The following is an 18,370-nucleotide window of genomic DNA, read 5'->3' on the forward strand; positions in this document are numbered from 1 at the left end:
ACAGTGTATTGGGTGGCGCCTCCCGCAGGACACTCAAATCCACCTGACGGGGCAGTTTTAAATCTGCCCTGTGGGTCCGGTTCACATTCTGTTTCTGCCTGCTCTCTTTTCTGGCCTCCATCCCAATGAGAGCCTTTTGAAGAAATGTAAAGATGCTAGGGGACCAATCAGTGCTCGGGAAAGCGAGTTTGGTTCACGAGGAACCAGGGGCACTGCGGCACTATGGAGCACAAGAGTACGAAGGAATAGCAACATATGGAGCAATCAGAAGTGTTATTTTCAGGAATTGACTGAAGAACAATGTTAAATAATGAAGAGAAATCTGCACAAGAGGGCCTGTCTCAGATAAGAAGATGTGTGCTTTACTACTCTGATTGGCTGGAGTTTTGTGTTCAACGCAAGGCTGCCAAAATCAATCGCTGTCCAGTCGAGGCCAAGACTGACGTTTACTGCGAAAAAGTAAAACGGATGTAGAATGCCTTCGGGAAACGATAAAATACATACATATAGATACGTAAAAAATAGACATAGAAGGCTTTTTTCATTTGACTCTCGTGTCATGAATTATTTTGTACACACGCATGAAGCATCATTAGGCTCCTAGAGAAGGCGGTCCAATGCCACTGAGCAGCGGTGTGTATGTATGTTGTAAATAGTGTTTTCAGGCGGACTGCATTGAAATTCGCTCCACGAGGTCCGGGCACAGCTGGCCGCTCTCCCTATGAGGCTGGCAAGAGCAATCAACGGGAAGAAAGAGTGAAGGTGACATGGGCAAAAGGAGAAGAAAAAAGAAACGTTGAGGTGTGTGTGTGTGTGTGTGTGTGTGTGCGTGTGCGCGCTCTGCCGCGCGGTTCTGTTGTCCATTATAGAAGGATGTAGTGTGGAAATAGTTTAACGTCGGGCCAAACTCCCTACCTCTACATTATAGTAGAACTGTATCGTGTGGGGTCATGGAGTTTGCCTCCCATGCCGAAGGATTCTGGGTTTGATCCCCACGCCTCTCCCCCGCTACCTGCTGTTTAATGAAAGCATCAGGGACAAAATATGAAATGGTAAAGTCATTGTATATCCCCTAATGAGGGATGAAGTGAAAATGTCTTTCAAAAGGAAACGCTGAATTGGGTCCACCCAATTCATTGTACACAATTCAGCATTTTCTTTGAAACGGAAAAAGCAATTTGGCCGTACTCACATTGCATTGATGCATCAACAGAAATAACACTGCCCCCTCATAATAGTCTCCTCTTCTATTCAAACTGATTCTGCTTCACTTTCACACTCTCTCAGAAATTGCGGTAAGAAACCGCGCTCGCCCTGGTAATTTATTCTGGACGGCGAGCACTGTGAACGTGCCTGGCTGACGTAGACATTGATCTGTAGCCCCCCCCCCCCCCCCCCCCCCCCCCGGCAATCTCTGTTTTAATTTCTGTTGAGGCCTTTATCTGTGGCGTGATTAATGTCCAATGAGCGAGCTGGATCGAGCACAGCTCAAACTGAGGCCGCGGCTTATTGAAGCACGTGTCGGGCACACGCTTATTTATGCACAGACGCAGCCCCACAGGCGCACAACAAAACTACAAACGTACAATCACGTAGACACGCATGCACACACACTCACACACAAACACACACATTTAAATACAGACCTGAAGGGCCTGCTAATATATTCATAGCTACATGTGCTGTTTGATTTCTCATGAGAGAGAGAGAGAGAGAGAGAGAGAGAGAGAGAGAGAGAGAGAGAGAGAGAGAGAGAGAGAGGATGGTGAAACCACATCGGTCATAATTTACGATCACCACAAACACTACCATCACACTGTATTGAACTCCAAACACGACCCGTATAATGTATACAGTCATGGTTTTCCATGTATGTGTACAACTGATGTCATCAGTACCCCTTTCATTCTTTTGTTTTACCAGGTACGTCTTGTTTTAAACTCTGTGGCTGCTTTGGGGTATCTGTCAGCTGTGGATCAAAAGTCGAGCCAAAATATAGCAAGTCTTTTTCAAAGTTAGATCTGTAGGATGGATGCATAGATATCTTCGCTTTAGTTTTAATTAAAGCGAAGACTTTCCCACGAGACACGAGACACGAGACTTTCCCCCACTGCCATTTCCCCCAGATGGATACGACGGCTATTTTCACCGTCGTGCAATTATAGACGTTAGCGTCCGCTGTAGTGGAGCAGCGGTGACGAAGTGACCCTGTGACATTCTTACTCCAATGTCCGAAGCTTCTGAAGTGCTGAAGTCCTCCCTGCTGTTGAGACAGCGCTGAGTGCAATTATGCGTTTTTACACCTTGCACCGTTGACTTTCAATCCGAATGGTGTTGAGAGGCGGAGCGATGTGCTCTTCTTCTTTGGTGTGGAGCTGAAGTCACACTATCGTCGTCCACCGCACTGGTCGTGGAGGCGTCTCCCTCTACTGTCGACAACCGACTGGGGGCATTGTGGGAAATTGGGATGTCATAGGTCATGCCCAAACCCTTTTCCTGGCCTTTTCACCCACGACAAAGTTTGAATGTGTCGGAACAGTCATTGTAATTGGGTGTTTAATGACGAACTTCATTCCGATTCGTTTTTGTAAAGCTGACACACGGCTCTAACGCTGCTTTCCCTCCGCACGTGTTAGTGATCCAACTGTCAACGTCAGGGTATGAATTCCTGTTCCCATGAAAACATCTGCTTTTTATTTCCCTTTTTTTTTTATTTAAATCCACCGACACTCAAGCCGTCTCTAACGCAGCTGTGCTGGGGGGTATGAGGGCCGCAGCGTCCCATTGTTAAGAAGGAAGAGACAGGGCGCATTGAGTAGCCTCGCAGGCTCAATAAAAGCAAGCCGGCTGAAAGCTGAGCAGGCCCTCCCTGGCAGCCAGCCAACTCCTCCATTAGCGCCCTGGGTAAGAATTGATGGGCTAGAGGTCACGGGAGGGAGAGACCCCCTATTCATTATTACAGGACAGAGATGTGAGAACATGATTGCCCTACCAGTAGCTCTTTCCGCCGTTTTTTTCCAGCACCACATGGTCATTGAAATGTCTCTGGATAAGTGGAAATCCACATACCTGTCTCGGTGGTGGCGTTTTATTGTGATCCGTTGATTTAGTTTCACAAGATGGCGGGTTGGGACTTCACTAAGGTCCGGCAGATTTTAACAGGAGTAGCGAGGCTGTGGCTTTACGACAACTCTGGTTTTTAAAGAGTTGCCTGCGGGTTAGGAGAGTGGTCGTTTACAAGCAAGCAGGCTGTGTCATGGGAACTTACTAGGCTAACTCTATGCTATCTTAAGCTTCTCTCGAACCCCGCTCAGATGGGACCCCTGAAGCTTAACGATGATGTGAACCCGCATTCGAGTGAGTATCGCCTTTCCAAATGACACGGATAATTAGTGTGGGACCAAACGTGGGGGGAATATGACTTTATTTCATGAGGACCGCATTGGATAGCACTAACATACTCGCTCCTATGAGCGATGTCCAACATGTAAAACCACAGCAAGATAGGTTTCTGTAAAACCACAGCAAGACATGTATCTGCATAGTGTGTAGGCTTAGCTTGCTATTCTTCAGCCATCATTTATTTTCAATATTTTTTTCTTGAGTTCCCAAAAGGTTTGACAAAACATAACACGGCCAGAATACATAATGGAGGCCTTACCTAAACGGTCCATGAGGTGAAATCAGACTCATTCTTTCATGGCTCTGGACCTCCAGGGGTCTTTATGTTCTCGTCAAGGCCGTCGGGAGAGTTGATGTTAATTATTCACTACTTTCAATTGAATGCATTATATTTATTTGTTTACTGATTTTCAAAAATAAGTACAGAAAAAAAAATGCCCAGTGTGGCACTAGTCGGGATTCGGCCATTACTGCTGAAGGTGACTCCCTCTCTCAGACAGTCTTGCGCCAACCTTTCAGACACACCAGATAAGGGGAGCGCGGTCAAGGTTGGCTCTGGGCGCAGTACAGGGAGCCGGCTAGATGACAGATAAACAGGATCTGCCCGGGCCAAGATGACAGATAGCATGTCGGTGGCTGAGATCAATCTGCAATCCTATTCCAGCCAAGGTTTCGAGATATCATAGTTGTGTTTCTTTTTGTACCGCCCCGAAATGAAGAAATGTTTTTAGGACATGAACAAATTCCTATTGTGAAAGGTTTTTTAATCGCTATGGGTGAATCGAGTTTTATAGCCTACACGTTTTTGTTTAATATCCATTTGAAAAGGGGGATTCCTCATACCCCCCTAAGATTTCCTCTTCCCTGATTGGCGGCTTTTCCTGTATCTGTTTATGGGCGTAGGATGCAGGAGGCGGGTTCGCAATGGGCTGTGTCAACCTATTTCAATGTAGGTCTCTGAAGCCCTTTGAGACATTAGCGATAATGGGCCTCATGGACAAACTTGAGAGTGTTTTGGTCTTCAACAAAACACTGTCGAGTGTTATGCCATAACAATGGCATGTGCTAACCGTTTAAAATTTAATGAGGAAATCAAACATTTAGTGACATTGCCAAGAACTCCCACCCCTTCCCCCCCGACCCGTATGTTCGGTTCTTGTATGTATTATTCAACAAACTGTAAAATGGACCTCAAGCACAGTCGGAGGGGCTTGCCAGCCGTTTATAGAGTGAATTCAAGTGGTTAGCATGGTTCCCGCTGAGGCACTGTGCAATTTCCCCCCCTGCTATCCCGGAGCGTCTCGTGAGCGATAAGGCCATCTTGAACCAATTACACGGGCCGTTAGCGTTCCCTGAACCCCTAGTCAACTCCACTCCGTCACCCGACGGTGTGCGGCATAAGGTGAGAGGGCGATCCACCGTGAGGGCACCCAACCGCAGATTGGGAGACACATCGACGAGGCGCCAGAAGCGATGACTCCGCGGCGGCGCAGCTGTTTGCCGCCCGGCGTCGGTCGCTCCGAGCTGCGTCGTCGGGTATCGATTACTTTTAATTTGTCTCCGTTGAATATGATTTACTCTCGGCGGTTAGCTGTTTGGCTCGGCGCTCATATGTCCTGATCCACCAGGAGCCATTAGTGTCAATGAAGGACCCGGCGTAACGTATGGCATGGTGTCAAGCGGCGGTAGGGTGTGAATGCACGTTGGAGGAGCGCCCCGTGGATGTGATCCGTCTGGTGAGGCGGTAGCACCTTGCAGGCAGCGTTCAGGCCCCGTCCTTGATGTCTCACACACACTCGGCATCTCCCCCCTGCCCTGATGGACTGATTTATTTTGCGCGGCTATGAACTCCGGTGTCATGAATCCGATTCAGTGTCGCTTTGGGTCAATCCTCGTTTTTAATATCATGACGTAATGCCGGATCGTGTATCAGTCGTGACGACCGGGTTTTTAATCACTCGCAGAATACATGAATGCAGAGGAACGACTTCCACTCAGGAAACGGTTGGAGGAACGATTCCCTCGTCTACTCCACCGTTACCCTCCTCACTCCTCCTTCATAAGTAAATCCTGCTGAAGCCGTGACACGTACCATTTCAGAGAGCCACTCAGTGTGGAAGACCGAATGATGCCATTCTCTAGTATGCGATCCATTGATCGTGTGGGTTTTATTGCGTGGCAGTTTAATGTAGTGGATGCGGCGCTATATTTAGCCCCAGCTCCGCCATACAGAGATTTGATTGAGTCATAGTCTGCTGAGCTTGCACTTATAACATTCAACCTGATCTGGGCCCGTTGCCGCATATACATCCATCCATCTCCATAAAGATACCAGCGTGACAGCGCCTCCGATGGCAGGATGCGTAAATTACACCCATCCGACACACACACACACACACACACACACACACACACACACACACACACACACACACACACACACACACACACACACACACAGACACACACACACACACACACACACACACACACACACACACACAATAACACAAACTCACACTCACACTCACACACAAGGACACAAACACACTCACACACACACGACTTCATGAATGAATGAGCCAATGGCATTTGGAGAGCTGCCCGGGATAAGAAATGCTTAGTCTGTGATTCTCCTGAACTGGGGGGCCCGGCTTAGCTTTATGATTGATAGAGGGATGGTGGGCTCCATAATAAGCGGGTGGCCTACTTTTTTCCCGGAAACACAACCACCTTGGTCCCGAAAAGCCAGTGGAGCGTAGAGGACAGCGCCGCGGCGAAGCTATATCAATACAGTCCCTGAATGTATACCCATTACCCACACACTATTAACGTCTACTTACCAGCCTGTCGATGTTAATCCATTAGTAATTGTTCTGTGTTGTTGTGTCCCCATCCCCCCCCCTTCAGGGCCTTCTACTTGGACCAGTCCAACATGCCACCCAGCTCTGCACCTAAGGCTGCTCTCGTAGACAAGGTGAGTGACTGTGGTCCTCTGATACTATTACTAAACACAGGAGCCATTTTGAATAACCGTTTGTGTCAGTTTATCATCTGTAGACTCAGTCAGGTACCCCCCCCCCACCCACCCACACACCTTCTTTCAAGAATAGTGTAGTGACGAGGTTGTTTGACCTACCGATGTCTTCAGTGTCTGACTCCACTGGAGCTAAATGACTTGGCTAGATGACTTAATAGAAGTTGAATGGAAATAGTCCCCTTTGAGCTGGCAGCCCTACCTGTGTTGGCTCCTAGCAACATATTTCTCACACAGCGTTATTTTGGATAAAGGGTCCGCTAAATGATGTAATTAAAAGAATGTTCACCACTGTATATCTAGTATTTCGTCATTTCGAGTTTCTTTGAGAAAGGTATCATTAGGAGGAACGTAGGGGTCAAGTACCTCACTAAAGGACCCCTTTGAGTAGGCCGTGCACCACTTCTACTGACGTACCAGCGCTACACTCTGAACCCCACCCCCTCTCCTCCTCTTGGGATTGGTCTCAACTGAGAAGTTCAGAAGGGCCGACTGAGGATTGCACGTGTTTTTAATGTGCATTGTATTATTTAGTTATTTACTCTTATGTATTGCAGTGTTGTCATATCTGTTGTGCATTTGGGTGTCAGTTATTCTTTTTATATGTTGTAAACAGGGCGTTGTTGAAAAAGAGGGTCTGTTCTCAATGGCCGTTCCCTGAATAAATAAAGGTTTAATAACAACAATAAAATCTAAAATCCCCCCCCCCCCGCCCCAGCTGATGCGGCCCCTGAACGCGCTGGACGAGCTCTACCGCCTCATCGAGAGCTTCATCAGCTGCCGGCGCACGGCGGCCTGCCAGAGCACGGCGTGCGGCGCCTCGGGCGTGGGCCTGCTCAGCGTGGCGTCGGAGCTCTGCTCCCGCCTCGGAGCCACGCACATCGTCATGTGCAACAGCGGCGTCCACCGGTCAGTCTGGGTCTGGGGGTGTGTGTGTGTGTGTGGGGGGGGGGGGGGGTTGTTTGTGTGTGTGTGTGTGTGTGTGGGGGTGTGTGTGTGTGTGTGGTTGGATACGTGTGTTTGTGCGTGAGTTGATGTGGTTGTGGGTGGTTTATGTGCATTGCCGGTCCATTGTTTTTTTTACTTTTGTCAACTTTTTTCTCTTCTTTCTGTCTTTCTTTCCCTCTTCCGAGCGACAACCTACCAGACAAAAATCGAGCATGAATGCATGGATGAACGGTCATTTTTCTGTGCGCTGTGCTCTCTTGGTGTGTGAATCGCCCGGTGAATACGACCGCTGGCGTGTGGTTTTTAATAACGGGCCGGACAAGGACAGCCTAGGCTTGACTTGATCGCTACACCGGAGGTCGTGTTCTGTACGTGGTTCCTCATTTCACCTGCGACTGCACGGGAGAACATGTGTCAATAGATAAGGACGGAAATATCCTGGCAGTTTGTTACCCCTGATCCCGCCTCCTACTGCCATCTTTCATCTCTCCCACTCCGTCTCAGTCCATTTCCCTCTCACTATCTCTTCCCCCAGCTCGCCTCTCTCTCTCTCTTTCTCCCTCTCTCTCCCTCTTACCATTGCTTGCTCTCTTTTCCATTAATATCCCTCACTCACTCCTTACTCAAGCTCACCCTCCCTCCTTCTCTTCTTCTGTTCTTTTTTCCAGGTCTGTATAACACACGCGCACACGCAGACACACACACACACCCACACACCCACACACACACCCACACATACACCCACACACGCACCCACACACGCACACACACACACACACACACACACACACACACACACACACACACACACACACACCTTGATGTGTGTGAGTGATGGTGTGATAGAATGGTGTGGATGGAGTCGCCTGGCGATTCAAAGCCATTACGGAAAGCTTAAACCTTTGTGTGTGTGCGTGTGTGTGTGTCTGTGTGTGTCTGTGTGTGATCACGCATGTTTCTGCGTGTGTGTAATGGTTCAGATGAGTTTAATCCCAGGCCTGACATCTAAATCTTATGCCCTGGACAAAATGTTTCATGCTTTTCCATTTATCAGCTAACATGCACACTACTTTACAAAGTGCCCACCTAATAGTTTGAGCTGCCTGCTGCCTGTGAATAAATACACACGTGACGCATTATCTGAACAACTGATTTAAACCAGGTAAGTGATAATATCATACCCGTTATAAAACTGAAAAAGCTTTATAATGGATATGATATTATCCACCAGGTAACCAGGTATCTGGTAGAACCAGGTTCTACCAGATACCTGGTTAGCTTGTTTAAGGGGCAGGTTAAGGGGAATCCACACGTTACTATACTTCTCCACTGCAGCTAGGCAACCACCCTGAAATAAATAGATAGATCATGAATAATCAATCATCGATCATAGGCTTTCAACAAACCAACTCCTTCATTGATTGCCCTACTGTGGTTCTTTCCATGGCCTATTGTTTGCCTCAGGGCAGGTCATAAACGGAAAACATTTGTAACCAATGGACCTTTGATTTGTTGAGTGACACGTCCACTGCATAAATAATGAACAGAGGATAATGATTTCACACAATGCACATGGACTTGTTTGTGTTGCAAAAATACATATATCTCATGGAGATGAATTAAAAACAAGCCGAGCCAGTCGATTAGCTACTTGGAAATTGCGTCAGCAGCCAGTTGGGCTTCTCGCACGCTCTTGATTTGATTAGCAGGCCTGATGGATGAGTTTTAATAACGTGAGAGTGTCCTTATGTTTGTGAGTTTGAGTGTGTGTGTGTGTGTGTGTGTGTTTGTGTGTGTTGTGTCTATTAATATGGCTTATTACTCAAATTAAACACTGTTCGACACCATAGGAGGCCTCGTGATCAGCAAGAGCAAGCGTGAGAGTGAAACTCATTAATTACGTCAGTTGCCTATGCATTGCTGTACACGTTCGTAGGTACTTGAGGAAATGACTCACTTTCGGGTATCTGAGCGTCCATCGACCGTGAGCTCACTTTCACGCAGATGTTTTGCACTCTCTTTCTGGGGCCAGGAACGCTGGGTGGGTTTTTCTCCTTGTCGAGCTGACCTTCAACCTGTGTTGAGTTTGTGGCTAAAAGGGAGGGTATTCGACGCATGTTTAAGAGGACACAGTATCAGACGTACTCCTCTCTCGCCACTCTTCTCCGGTTTAAGTGATTTCTCTTCACCTCGCTTTTCAGATTTTTCTCATTTCGTTTTCATGCACTACAGACTTATTTCTTTCCCTTTTTTCTCGTACGTTTTTCGTTCTTTTTTCTGCGTGTTATTTTCATTCATGGTTATGGGCCCGGGCTCTGGATTGTAAGTGTTCAGCGGGCTGGAGCCACATCAGAGGGAAGGGGATAAATCACCCCCATCGTATGACACCGGCACAAATGAGGGATGGGACACAGGGAGGGGTTTCAGATTCAAGGGGCTGTGTTGTGTTTTCCCCCCGGATAACGAGATATTTAAAGGACCACACTGGTCCGGGCGATCAAAGCATCAAAACAGTCTCTCCTTGCTTCACTAAAACACGCGTTACCGCTTACAGCTTTCAAAGGGACGTTCATGATCACTTTGATCACAGACTTCCCACTCCATTGTTTACGTTTTGTTTCTCACGCTAAACTCTCCTTAGTATCGGAATGGTATACGATTCCGGAAAGCATTTTATACCAACTGGTTGGTTGACTGCAGGGCCTTTACAAAAAGGCTGGGTGGTTAAATAACAAGAGGGGGTCTCACAGGTAGGAGACGATAAGGAGAAGTTGAGTTCTTGCTGCTCCAGTGCGTTGCTGAAAGCCTCTCTCTGGCTCTTCCCTTGATGTAGCCCGGCGTCTCCACGCTCCGGCGGCTGACTCAGTGAATCCCGTCCATCTGGGGGGGATGTTCAATCCTGGAGTGGACGGATTATAAATGATGGCGTCTGGCAGCCTGCGCATCCCTTATCAGACCGCTGTTCGCTTATTTTCCGTCAGGCGGAGCGGAAATGTGAGGCGCATTGGATAGATAACAAGACGTAACGACATTTTGGAAAGCCTTTGGAGGTTGGAGAGGCCCTGGAGCAGCGATCCGTTATGGCGCACGATGGGGCGGTTTGGGAAGACAATTCAATTTTCCGTGGCGGGATCTTGGATTGATATTGCTCGTGTTGCATGTTACCGCTTCCCTTGCACCTGGAGAGAGAGAGAGAGAGAGAGAGAGAGAGAGAGAGAGAGAGAGAGAGAGAGAGAGAGAGAGAGAGAGAGAGAGAGAGAGAGAGAGAGAGAGAGAGAGAGAGAGAGAGAGAGAGAGAGAGAGAGAGAGAGAGAGAGAGAGAGAGAGAGAGAGAGATCACGTGTGTGTCTCTTAACGATGTCGCAACAAATGAAGCCAAGACTCATGTCAACAGCAATTTTCCATTCATGACACCCCAAACTAAAGGGATAATATCTAGATGTTTCCACAGAAAATGGGGCTGACTCGTCCTTGGCACCTCGTTCCCCACCGACCGCGATAGCTCGTACATCAGTATGCATCATGGACGTTTCGTTGTGCGTCGGCCATATTGAGAGGACTCATGAGAGCCGTAGCACGGTAGAACCCTAAATCAACATAAATATACCATCACCTCGGCTCGTGAAAACTTTGTTCCGCCACGTCTCACATGAGAAGCAATGTAGCTTTTTGAAACAAAACAAACTTGTCCCAACATGACCAAATATTTCATGATTCATTGCTGAGCAACGACCAAAAAGCATAGCAAAATAAGAAGGAGCCTTCCAATGCTGCAATGCTCCCAAAATGGAGGCGATGTGAGGTCGCAATGTACAAGCCCTGCAGTAAAATAAACCAAACCTCCCACTTAATAATGAGGAGACGGAGAGGCAGAGCAGAAGGGTAGTGCCTGCCCGTGGGAAAGTTCTGCTTTCAAACTATTTCCTGCTGCGGCCCTTCTATGGCGCGTCGAAAATGATTCACGATTGCTCAGCTTAAACTGAGTGCTGGTGTGTCGCTCCATTGACATCTCAACAGATCATCACAGATCCGTCCAGCCGAGGACATTTGGCTCAGTGACATTGACTCTGTGACTCAAGTGTACCTCGGGAGAGCTCGATGTCACAAAGTAGAGAGTCTGCAGAAAATGTATGCAGATGATATTCTTCCTCTGTTCAGTATTCATGGAACGAAAAAGTTAATACTTTTTTAACGTTTCTAAATGTACTGCTTTCTTCTTTTTTCAACCTGATCAGCAGAGGGAGGGGGGGGGGGGGGTAGTTTTTTGTTAACAGGAATATTTTGAAGTACAATAAATAATCATCTACTCACCCATAGCTATGAATGTGCATATGGGAGAACGAACCAGACACACACGCACACACAGCCTCACACACACAGACACACACAGCCTCACACACAAACACAGCCTCACACACAAACACAGCCTCGCACAACACAGCCTCACACACAAACAGCCTCACACACAAACACAGCCTCACACACAAACACAGCCTCACACACAAACAGCCTCACACACAAACACAGCCTCATACATGCTCTCAGGCTGAAGCAGCTTATTTTAGCATGTACCACTCGACGAGACATCACACAAAAAAAAAAAAAAATTCTAACCATCAGGCCAGACGAAAAACGTGTTATAATAAGCAGCTGTCGCCGGGCGGAACAGACAGGTTTCCACCAATAGGATGGGAGTCTCATTGTTTGTGGCGCTGTGTACCCGGAGCCCTTTGTGAGTGGGCCCCTGACCCAGTTGTCCTGTGTGTGTCCTGTGTGTGTGACCAACAGGTGTACGCTGAGTGTGACGCTCGAACAGGCCATCCTCCTTGCCCGTAACCACGGGTTACCCCCACGCTGCATCATGCAGGCCACCGACGTCATGAGGAAACAGGTAAACAGGGGCTCGTCGAACCCGGCGTGCATTCAACCATACACGTGAACACACACAGACGTGTGTGTGTTCAGAATCGTGCGTACATGCACGTGAACGTGAACACACACACACACACACACACGCACGAGCAAGACACGCCACCTACAGGTATACGTGAATACACATGGACGCGCGTGTGTGTGTGTTTGTACAGACACGTGAACATGAACAGACATACACATACACAAGCATATACACGGCCATTCATGAACAGATACATGGACACACAGACACATGCAGGTGTGGAGACAGATGGTGGTAGGTACATTCACATAAACATGAACACCAATGCACGTGTACAATTTCAGCACACACACAAACACACACACGCAGATGTATTGAATCGCTTTGTATTTAGCTGATGTCTGTTGTTTTATGTGTATTATTCCATGCAGAGCGGCGCAGATGGACAGATGTTAACGTGTACTGGTGACCCTAAGTAAAATAAGCTTAACAAACTAAAGTAGCTTTACCAGAGAGACTCGTGAGAAAGGCTTTTTTAATGTTTGTGGTGGGAAATGAAGTAGTGTTTCTTCCTTCCATAAGCAGTGGATACTCATTAGTCATTACTAGCTTCGAGGCAGTAGAGCTCAACTCAGCTCAGCTCAGTTCCTCCTTTGATTGTAAGGCTGCCAGACAATGAAAGCAGCATTAGATAGAGAGAAAGTTAAGTTTGACAGTGTGTGTGTGTGTGTGTGTTTGTGTGTGTGTGTGTGTTGGAGCGTGTGTGCGTACCTGTCGAACAGAGTGTGTGTGTGTGTGTGTGTGTGTGTGTGTGTGTGTGTGTGTGTGTGTGTGTCGAAGAGAGTGGAAGAGAGTGTGTGTAAGTGAGTGTGTGTATAAGTGTTGAAGTACACACGAGTGTGTGTGTGTGTGTGTGTGTGTGTGTGTATATATTGCCTGCCTGTGTGTATGTATGTGTGTAGTTGTGTGCTCGTTACCTTGGCTTAGGCCGTTCAGTTCGGCTCCTATAGAGGAGCTGGCTTCATGCCAGAATGGCCTCTTACACTGTGCAGTCTTTGACCTTGGGTGTTTTAGGAGGTAGAGACAAAGTACAACCAATCGCAGCCTATCGGCCTAATGACTGACCCTGACCACAACCAAGTTCATGCAGATTACTAACAGGGAAGGGCCCCCAAATGGGATCACAACCTCCCCTTACGGAGCCTGGTGAATATAGTGCATTATTCACTATAATATAGTGTATTATTTACTATAATATAGTGTATTATTCACTATAATATAGTGTATTATTCACCATAATATAGTGTATTATTCACTATAATATAGTGTATTATTTACTATAATATAGTGTATTATTCACTATAATATAGTGTATTATTTACTATAATATAGTGTATTCTTAACTACAATATAGTGTATTATTTACTACAATATAGTGTATTATTAACTATAATATAGTGTATTCTTCACTATAATATATTGTATTCACCATGATATAGTGTATTATTCACTATGATATAGTGTATTATTCACTATGATATAATGTATTATTCACTATGATATAATGTATTATTCACTATGATATAGTGTATTCAGCAGTGGGAGCACAGCTTGCCTAAGCGGCCCCGGGTGATTATATTGTGTTTGTGTCTGTTTATGGATACTGTAAATCTGTGAGCTAATTGCAGATATTGATGTGTCCGACTGGTTTGGGCAACACTGTAGCAGCAGAGCAGCAGTTGAACAGGTTCTGGGGTCGTTTGTACTGATCGTCACAGTTAGACGCCGACTTTGTCTTGTAATCTTGTATCCTAACAGCAGGTATGATTAGAAAAACTAACTGCTGTTATGTTTCTTTGTTCTGTTTGATTTTGATATTCATACATAAAGATGAATAAAGATGAAAGTCACAGGGAAGTAGGCAGTCCATGAACTAAGGATAGGAGGTTTAGCATAAACTCTGTGAGTTCATTTGCAGATTGTCAGGAAAGCTGTACGTTTCTTGTTATAATGAGATACAATGCAAAACAATGGGCTATGAAAGGGAAATGAAAAGCAATGACGCATCTAGCTCCATTATGTTACATAAAGTTTTACTTCAATAACAGCTAGGTCTGGACAAAAGCCCAGTCCTATTAACAGTACAGTAACAAACACTAAAATACTTCATGCTTATGAATTCAATCAAATTAAACTTGGAAAAAGAAGCCCAAACTCCAACTTTGCATTTATTAGGTGCATTATGGGTGTTCTCCAAAACAACTAGAATGAGGGCGCGTGTGTGCGTGTTGCCGTGCATACGTACACTCAGCGGGCCTCTGTGTTTACAGCGGTGTGTCCGAGCTCTCGCGTTTCAGTCAGCATGATGAATCCGGTTAATTTAAATATAGCTCCGGGGTCCTAACACTCCTCACCGTCACCAACACAGGCTGAGGTCTCATCCGCCGGCTCACCGGAGGTGACCCGGTGCGTCAGAGAGTCCTCTCTATAGGAGCCCCTGATCACAGAGAGCAGACACCCATCCGTCCGCTATGCATATTCCCCCCGAATTGCTGTGAAACGGATTAAAATGCGTCCGATCCATTCCCCGGGGCTGACATCCTTCGTGGATGGCGTGTGATTTACTTTGAACGACACACTTACTCACTCCAGGCACACAGTTCAATATATTACCCCAGCAGGCTTTTGCTTGGATGGTGTCATTTTTTTTGAAGTGCTAATTTGTGTGTTGCTTTTTTAAGGGATGGAAATATACCCGATCAAGGTGTACTCAGGATCAAATGGAATAATGCAGAATTTCAAGATGGGGAAAATCACTGGTGAAAATATTTTTGTCTCTTCACATCTTGTTCTTGATCTTTTAACCGTCAGAGCCAGGGTGGAAGTGTTCAACTCTCAGCTCCGTTTTAGATTCCTGCCGCGCTACTTATACACACCAAACCTCATTGAATCCAAATGTAGAATAAACCATCCGTCTGGCAAAAGACATCTACAGTATTTCCCCATGTACACTATACTGACAGCTATAACCCCCGCACTTTTGACCATTGAATATGGTTCTCAAACCACCTTGTCCTGGTTTATACTTAGTCCAAGGATTTTGGGACATTCAGCCACGCTCGCTGGAGTACATAAAAGGCATTCTGTGCACGTTTGGTTTGGCCTTACGTCAGAACACAAGAGCCCTTTGAAGACTGGGCTCGCAGGGCCGAGATCTGTTTAGTGTCCGTCGATATGAATGAGCGTGATGAGCTTCAGGTGAGGAATCATTCCGTCCTGCTGGCTCCAGACAGAGCAGGGCGGCGGGCTGCAGAGGTGGGTTTCACACGGTGGATTACACAACCCTGGTCTGGTGGGGCTCTGGAACTGAACCGACACAGGAGCTGCGTAGGGTCCTGATTTAATTTGTGCTGTGTGTATGTGTATCTTTGTGTGTGTGTGTGTGTGTCTGTGTGTGTGTGTGTGTCTGTGTGTTCTACGCATACGTCATTGCAACACAGTAGATGCAGGTGCTCTCAAATCCAAATTAGATATTGTGATATTACCTAAAACACACACACACACACACACACACACACACACACACACACACACACACACACACACACACACACACACACACACACATTGTGCCCAGTAGTTGTGTGTCTTCCTGCTTAGTGCGTGGCCAGCATATATAGAACATGGTCGAAGTAAAGACATGAGTCTGGCAGTACACACACACACACACACACACACACACACACACACACACACACACACACACACACACACACACACACACACACAAAGAGAACCTAAAATAGAAACCATGGTAAGCAGAAGTTATAGCTTAGGTAGTGGGATTTCAACCTTAACCACAAGACAGCCCATAACACCTGCAATGCTGTTCATCTCCCACCCCCTTGGGATCTCCAAAATCTGTGGATTGCGTAGTTTTGAATTCCACACCGTGCAAAATTGTATTTTAAAGCATAGGTGTTGATTCCAGCAGTACTCGCTAAGCAGTAACCTCCACCAACTCCTCGGTAACGTTAGCATATCATCAATCGCGTCAAAGCGATTATCAGGTAGGAATATATTTTTGCAGATGTTTGAGATATCTATAAGTTTCCTAATCCTCCATGCCAGTTTTCTATACAGTCTATACAATAGACACTATATTGTATAGACTGTATAAGGTGCTTTGTGGGGACCTTCCTTTGTGGGGCCCTGGCCTTTGTGGGGACGTCTCTGGAAATTATGGACACAATGTCTTTGCTGCTATTTACAGCTTCTGTTGATATCAATTTTGTCCTTCTGGGTTCACAAAGGATTCCTTCAATGTCTTCTCTTTTCTTCTTCTAGGGGGCAAGGGTTCAGAATTCTGCCAAGAATCTGGGAGTGAGAGACCGGACCCCGTCCACGGTGCCAAGGTAACCCCAGAATGTCCTCATGTCAACACAATGTGTTTGTGTGAGTTTGTGGTTGTTTTGAACCGTATGGTACTATATATATATATATATATATATATATATATATATATATGTATGTATGTATGTATGTATGTATGTATGTATGTTTATATATATATATATATATATATATATATATATATATATATATATATATATATATATATATATGTATACTAGTGATTAACTTTAAAGTACCTTATCAAATATTCTGACAATAACTGACCTACGATGATATGGTCAGTCTCGATGGCTAATTAAGGAGTAGCATGGCAATGGCAGCAAACAGGCAAGGATATGGGTTTGATGCCCACTGGAGCCTTCACTGCTGCTAAGAAATCGACACAAATTCAGACTTTTTTTAAGCAAATTTGTGCTTGTTTGTGTATGTGGGAAAGCACAGAGCTTGTGCAGGCTAAGCTAATGTTAAGCAACACTATGCTAAGCTAAAGAAAGACGGTATCTCCTCCTCGGTTCCTCGGCTGGGGTCCGGCGGGGCTCCTGCATGACATTCAGCTGCTGCAAACCTTTTAGCGAGATTGACAAAGACATTCATTTGGGGGCCATGATAAGTGTTGGGACGCAGCGGTCCGAGCTAGGGAGCGCACGGCCACTCTCATTAGATGTATCTGTGGTGATTTACGCCGCCTGAACGTATGGAGGGACCAACCGGTGCTTCTCAGAATCTGCAAGCCCTCGTTCTCGTTTTCATCCTCAAACTCGAGGAGTTTGGGGTTTGCTGAAAACCGACCTGTGTCGTTATTCCATAAATCATAGACAAGGATAATGAGACTACTATGTTTGATTATAATGCCAAGTGTGCTTTGACCTATGTATATATTTTGGTGGAAACATATTAAGGTCATCAAAAATCTGTTTAGGGTTCGGTACAACTGATGCGTACCTTTGCGCTCTCACATACAGACGTGAGACCTGTCTTGTCTGGGACAGGTCTAAATAAGTTTAGGGTTGCAGGGCTTTTATGTAAAAGGAGCTTCAGAAAAACCGCCTGCAGCAACATAATATATACATATAAATATACATCCAATTTTGGGAAATATAAGTGATCAACACGACTGAAAACTTATTTTGTTTGGCATGCACATCAGGACTTTGAGTGATTTTGCAAGCTCTTCATATGAACACAGAGTACAGCTCTGAGGAATGTTGTCTGATGCCGGTAGACGGAAAGCACCAAGGATTCATCGACGCATCTGAAGATGCATTTGATATGCAAATCTGTTTGAGTGGGGAAACGGTGTTGTTGAAAAGCAGCACGTACTCATTCAGTCTCTGCATCTATGTTTCTGTGGAGAACCCTGAAAGCACATACCCATACACAGGCTGAAACATGCTGTGATGTGTGGACGGCCCACGTGTTACTGTTCCTTTGTAGCCCTTAACTGGCAGATGAAACCTATGTCGTGATCTCTGTTGACAAAAGACATACTCAGTCTCACGCTGGGCAGCTGAGGAGATTTATTTCTATGGTCCTCTGAGATTTTTCTTAGAAACATATGTTTTTCCTGGAAGCGTGATATTTGATGGACACAGGGGGTGGGTTGAGGGGGCAGGGAGCTGAACCAGGCTGACAGGAAGTGATGTGGTGCAGCGAGGAACGTTTCATTTATT

General features: G+C 46.0%; 1 protein-coding gene across 1 annotated transcript in view; it reads left to right on the forward strand.

Moving 5' to 3' along the window:
• Nucleotides 1–18,370, forward strand: part of prex2 (phosphatidylinositol-3,4,5-trisphosphate-dependent Rac exchange factor 2) — a 117,212-nt gene that overhangs the window by 97,420 nt on the left and 1,422 nt on the right. The window contains exons 37-40 of the mRNA XM_030348986.1: nucleotides 6,313–6,379; nucleotides 7,158–7,348; nucleotides 12,176–12,278; nucleotides 16,632–16,699. Coding sequence (XP_030204846.1) covers nucleotides 6,313–6,379; nucleotides 7,158–7,348; nucleotides 12,176–12,278; nucleotides 16,632–16,699 — 429 coding nt within the window. The remainder of the gene's footprint in view (nucleotides 1–6,312; nucleotides 6,380–7,157; nucleotides 7,349–12,175; nucleotides 12,279–16,631; nucleotides 16,700–18,370) is intronic.

The sequence above is a fragment of the Gadus morhua genome, chromosome 23 (assembly GCF_902167405.1).
Source record: "Gadus morhua chromosome 23, gadMor3.0, whole genome shotgun sequence".
Classification (NCBI taxonomy): domain Eukaryota; kingdom Metazoa; phylum Chordata; class Actinopteri; order Gadiformes; family Gadidae; genus Gadus; species Gadus morhua.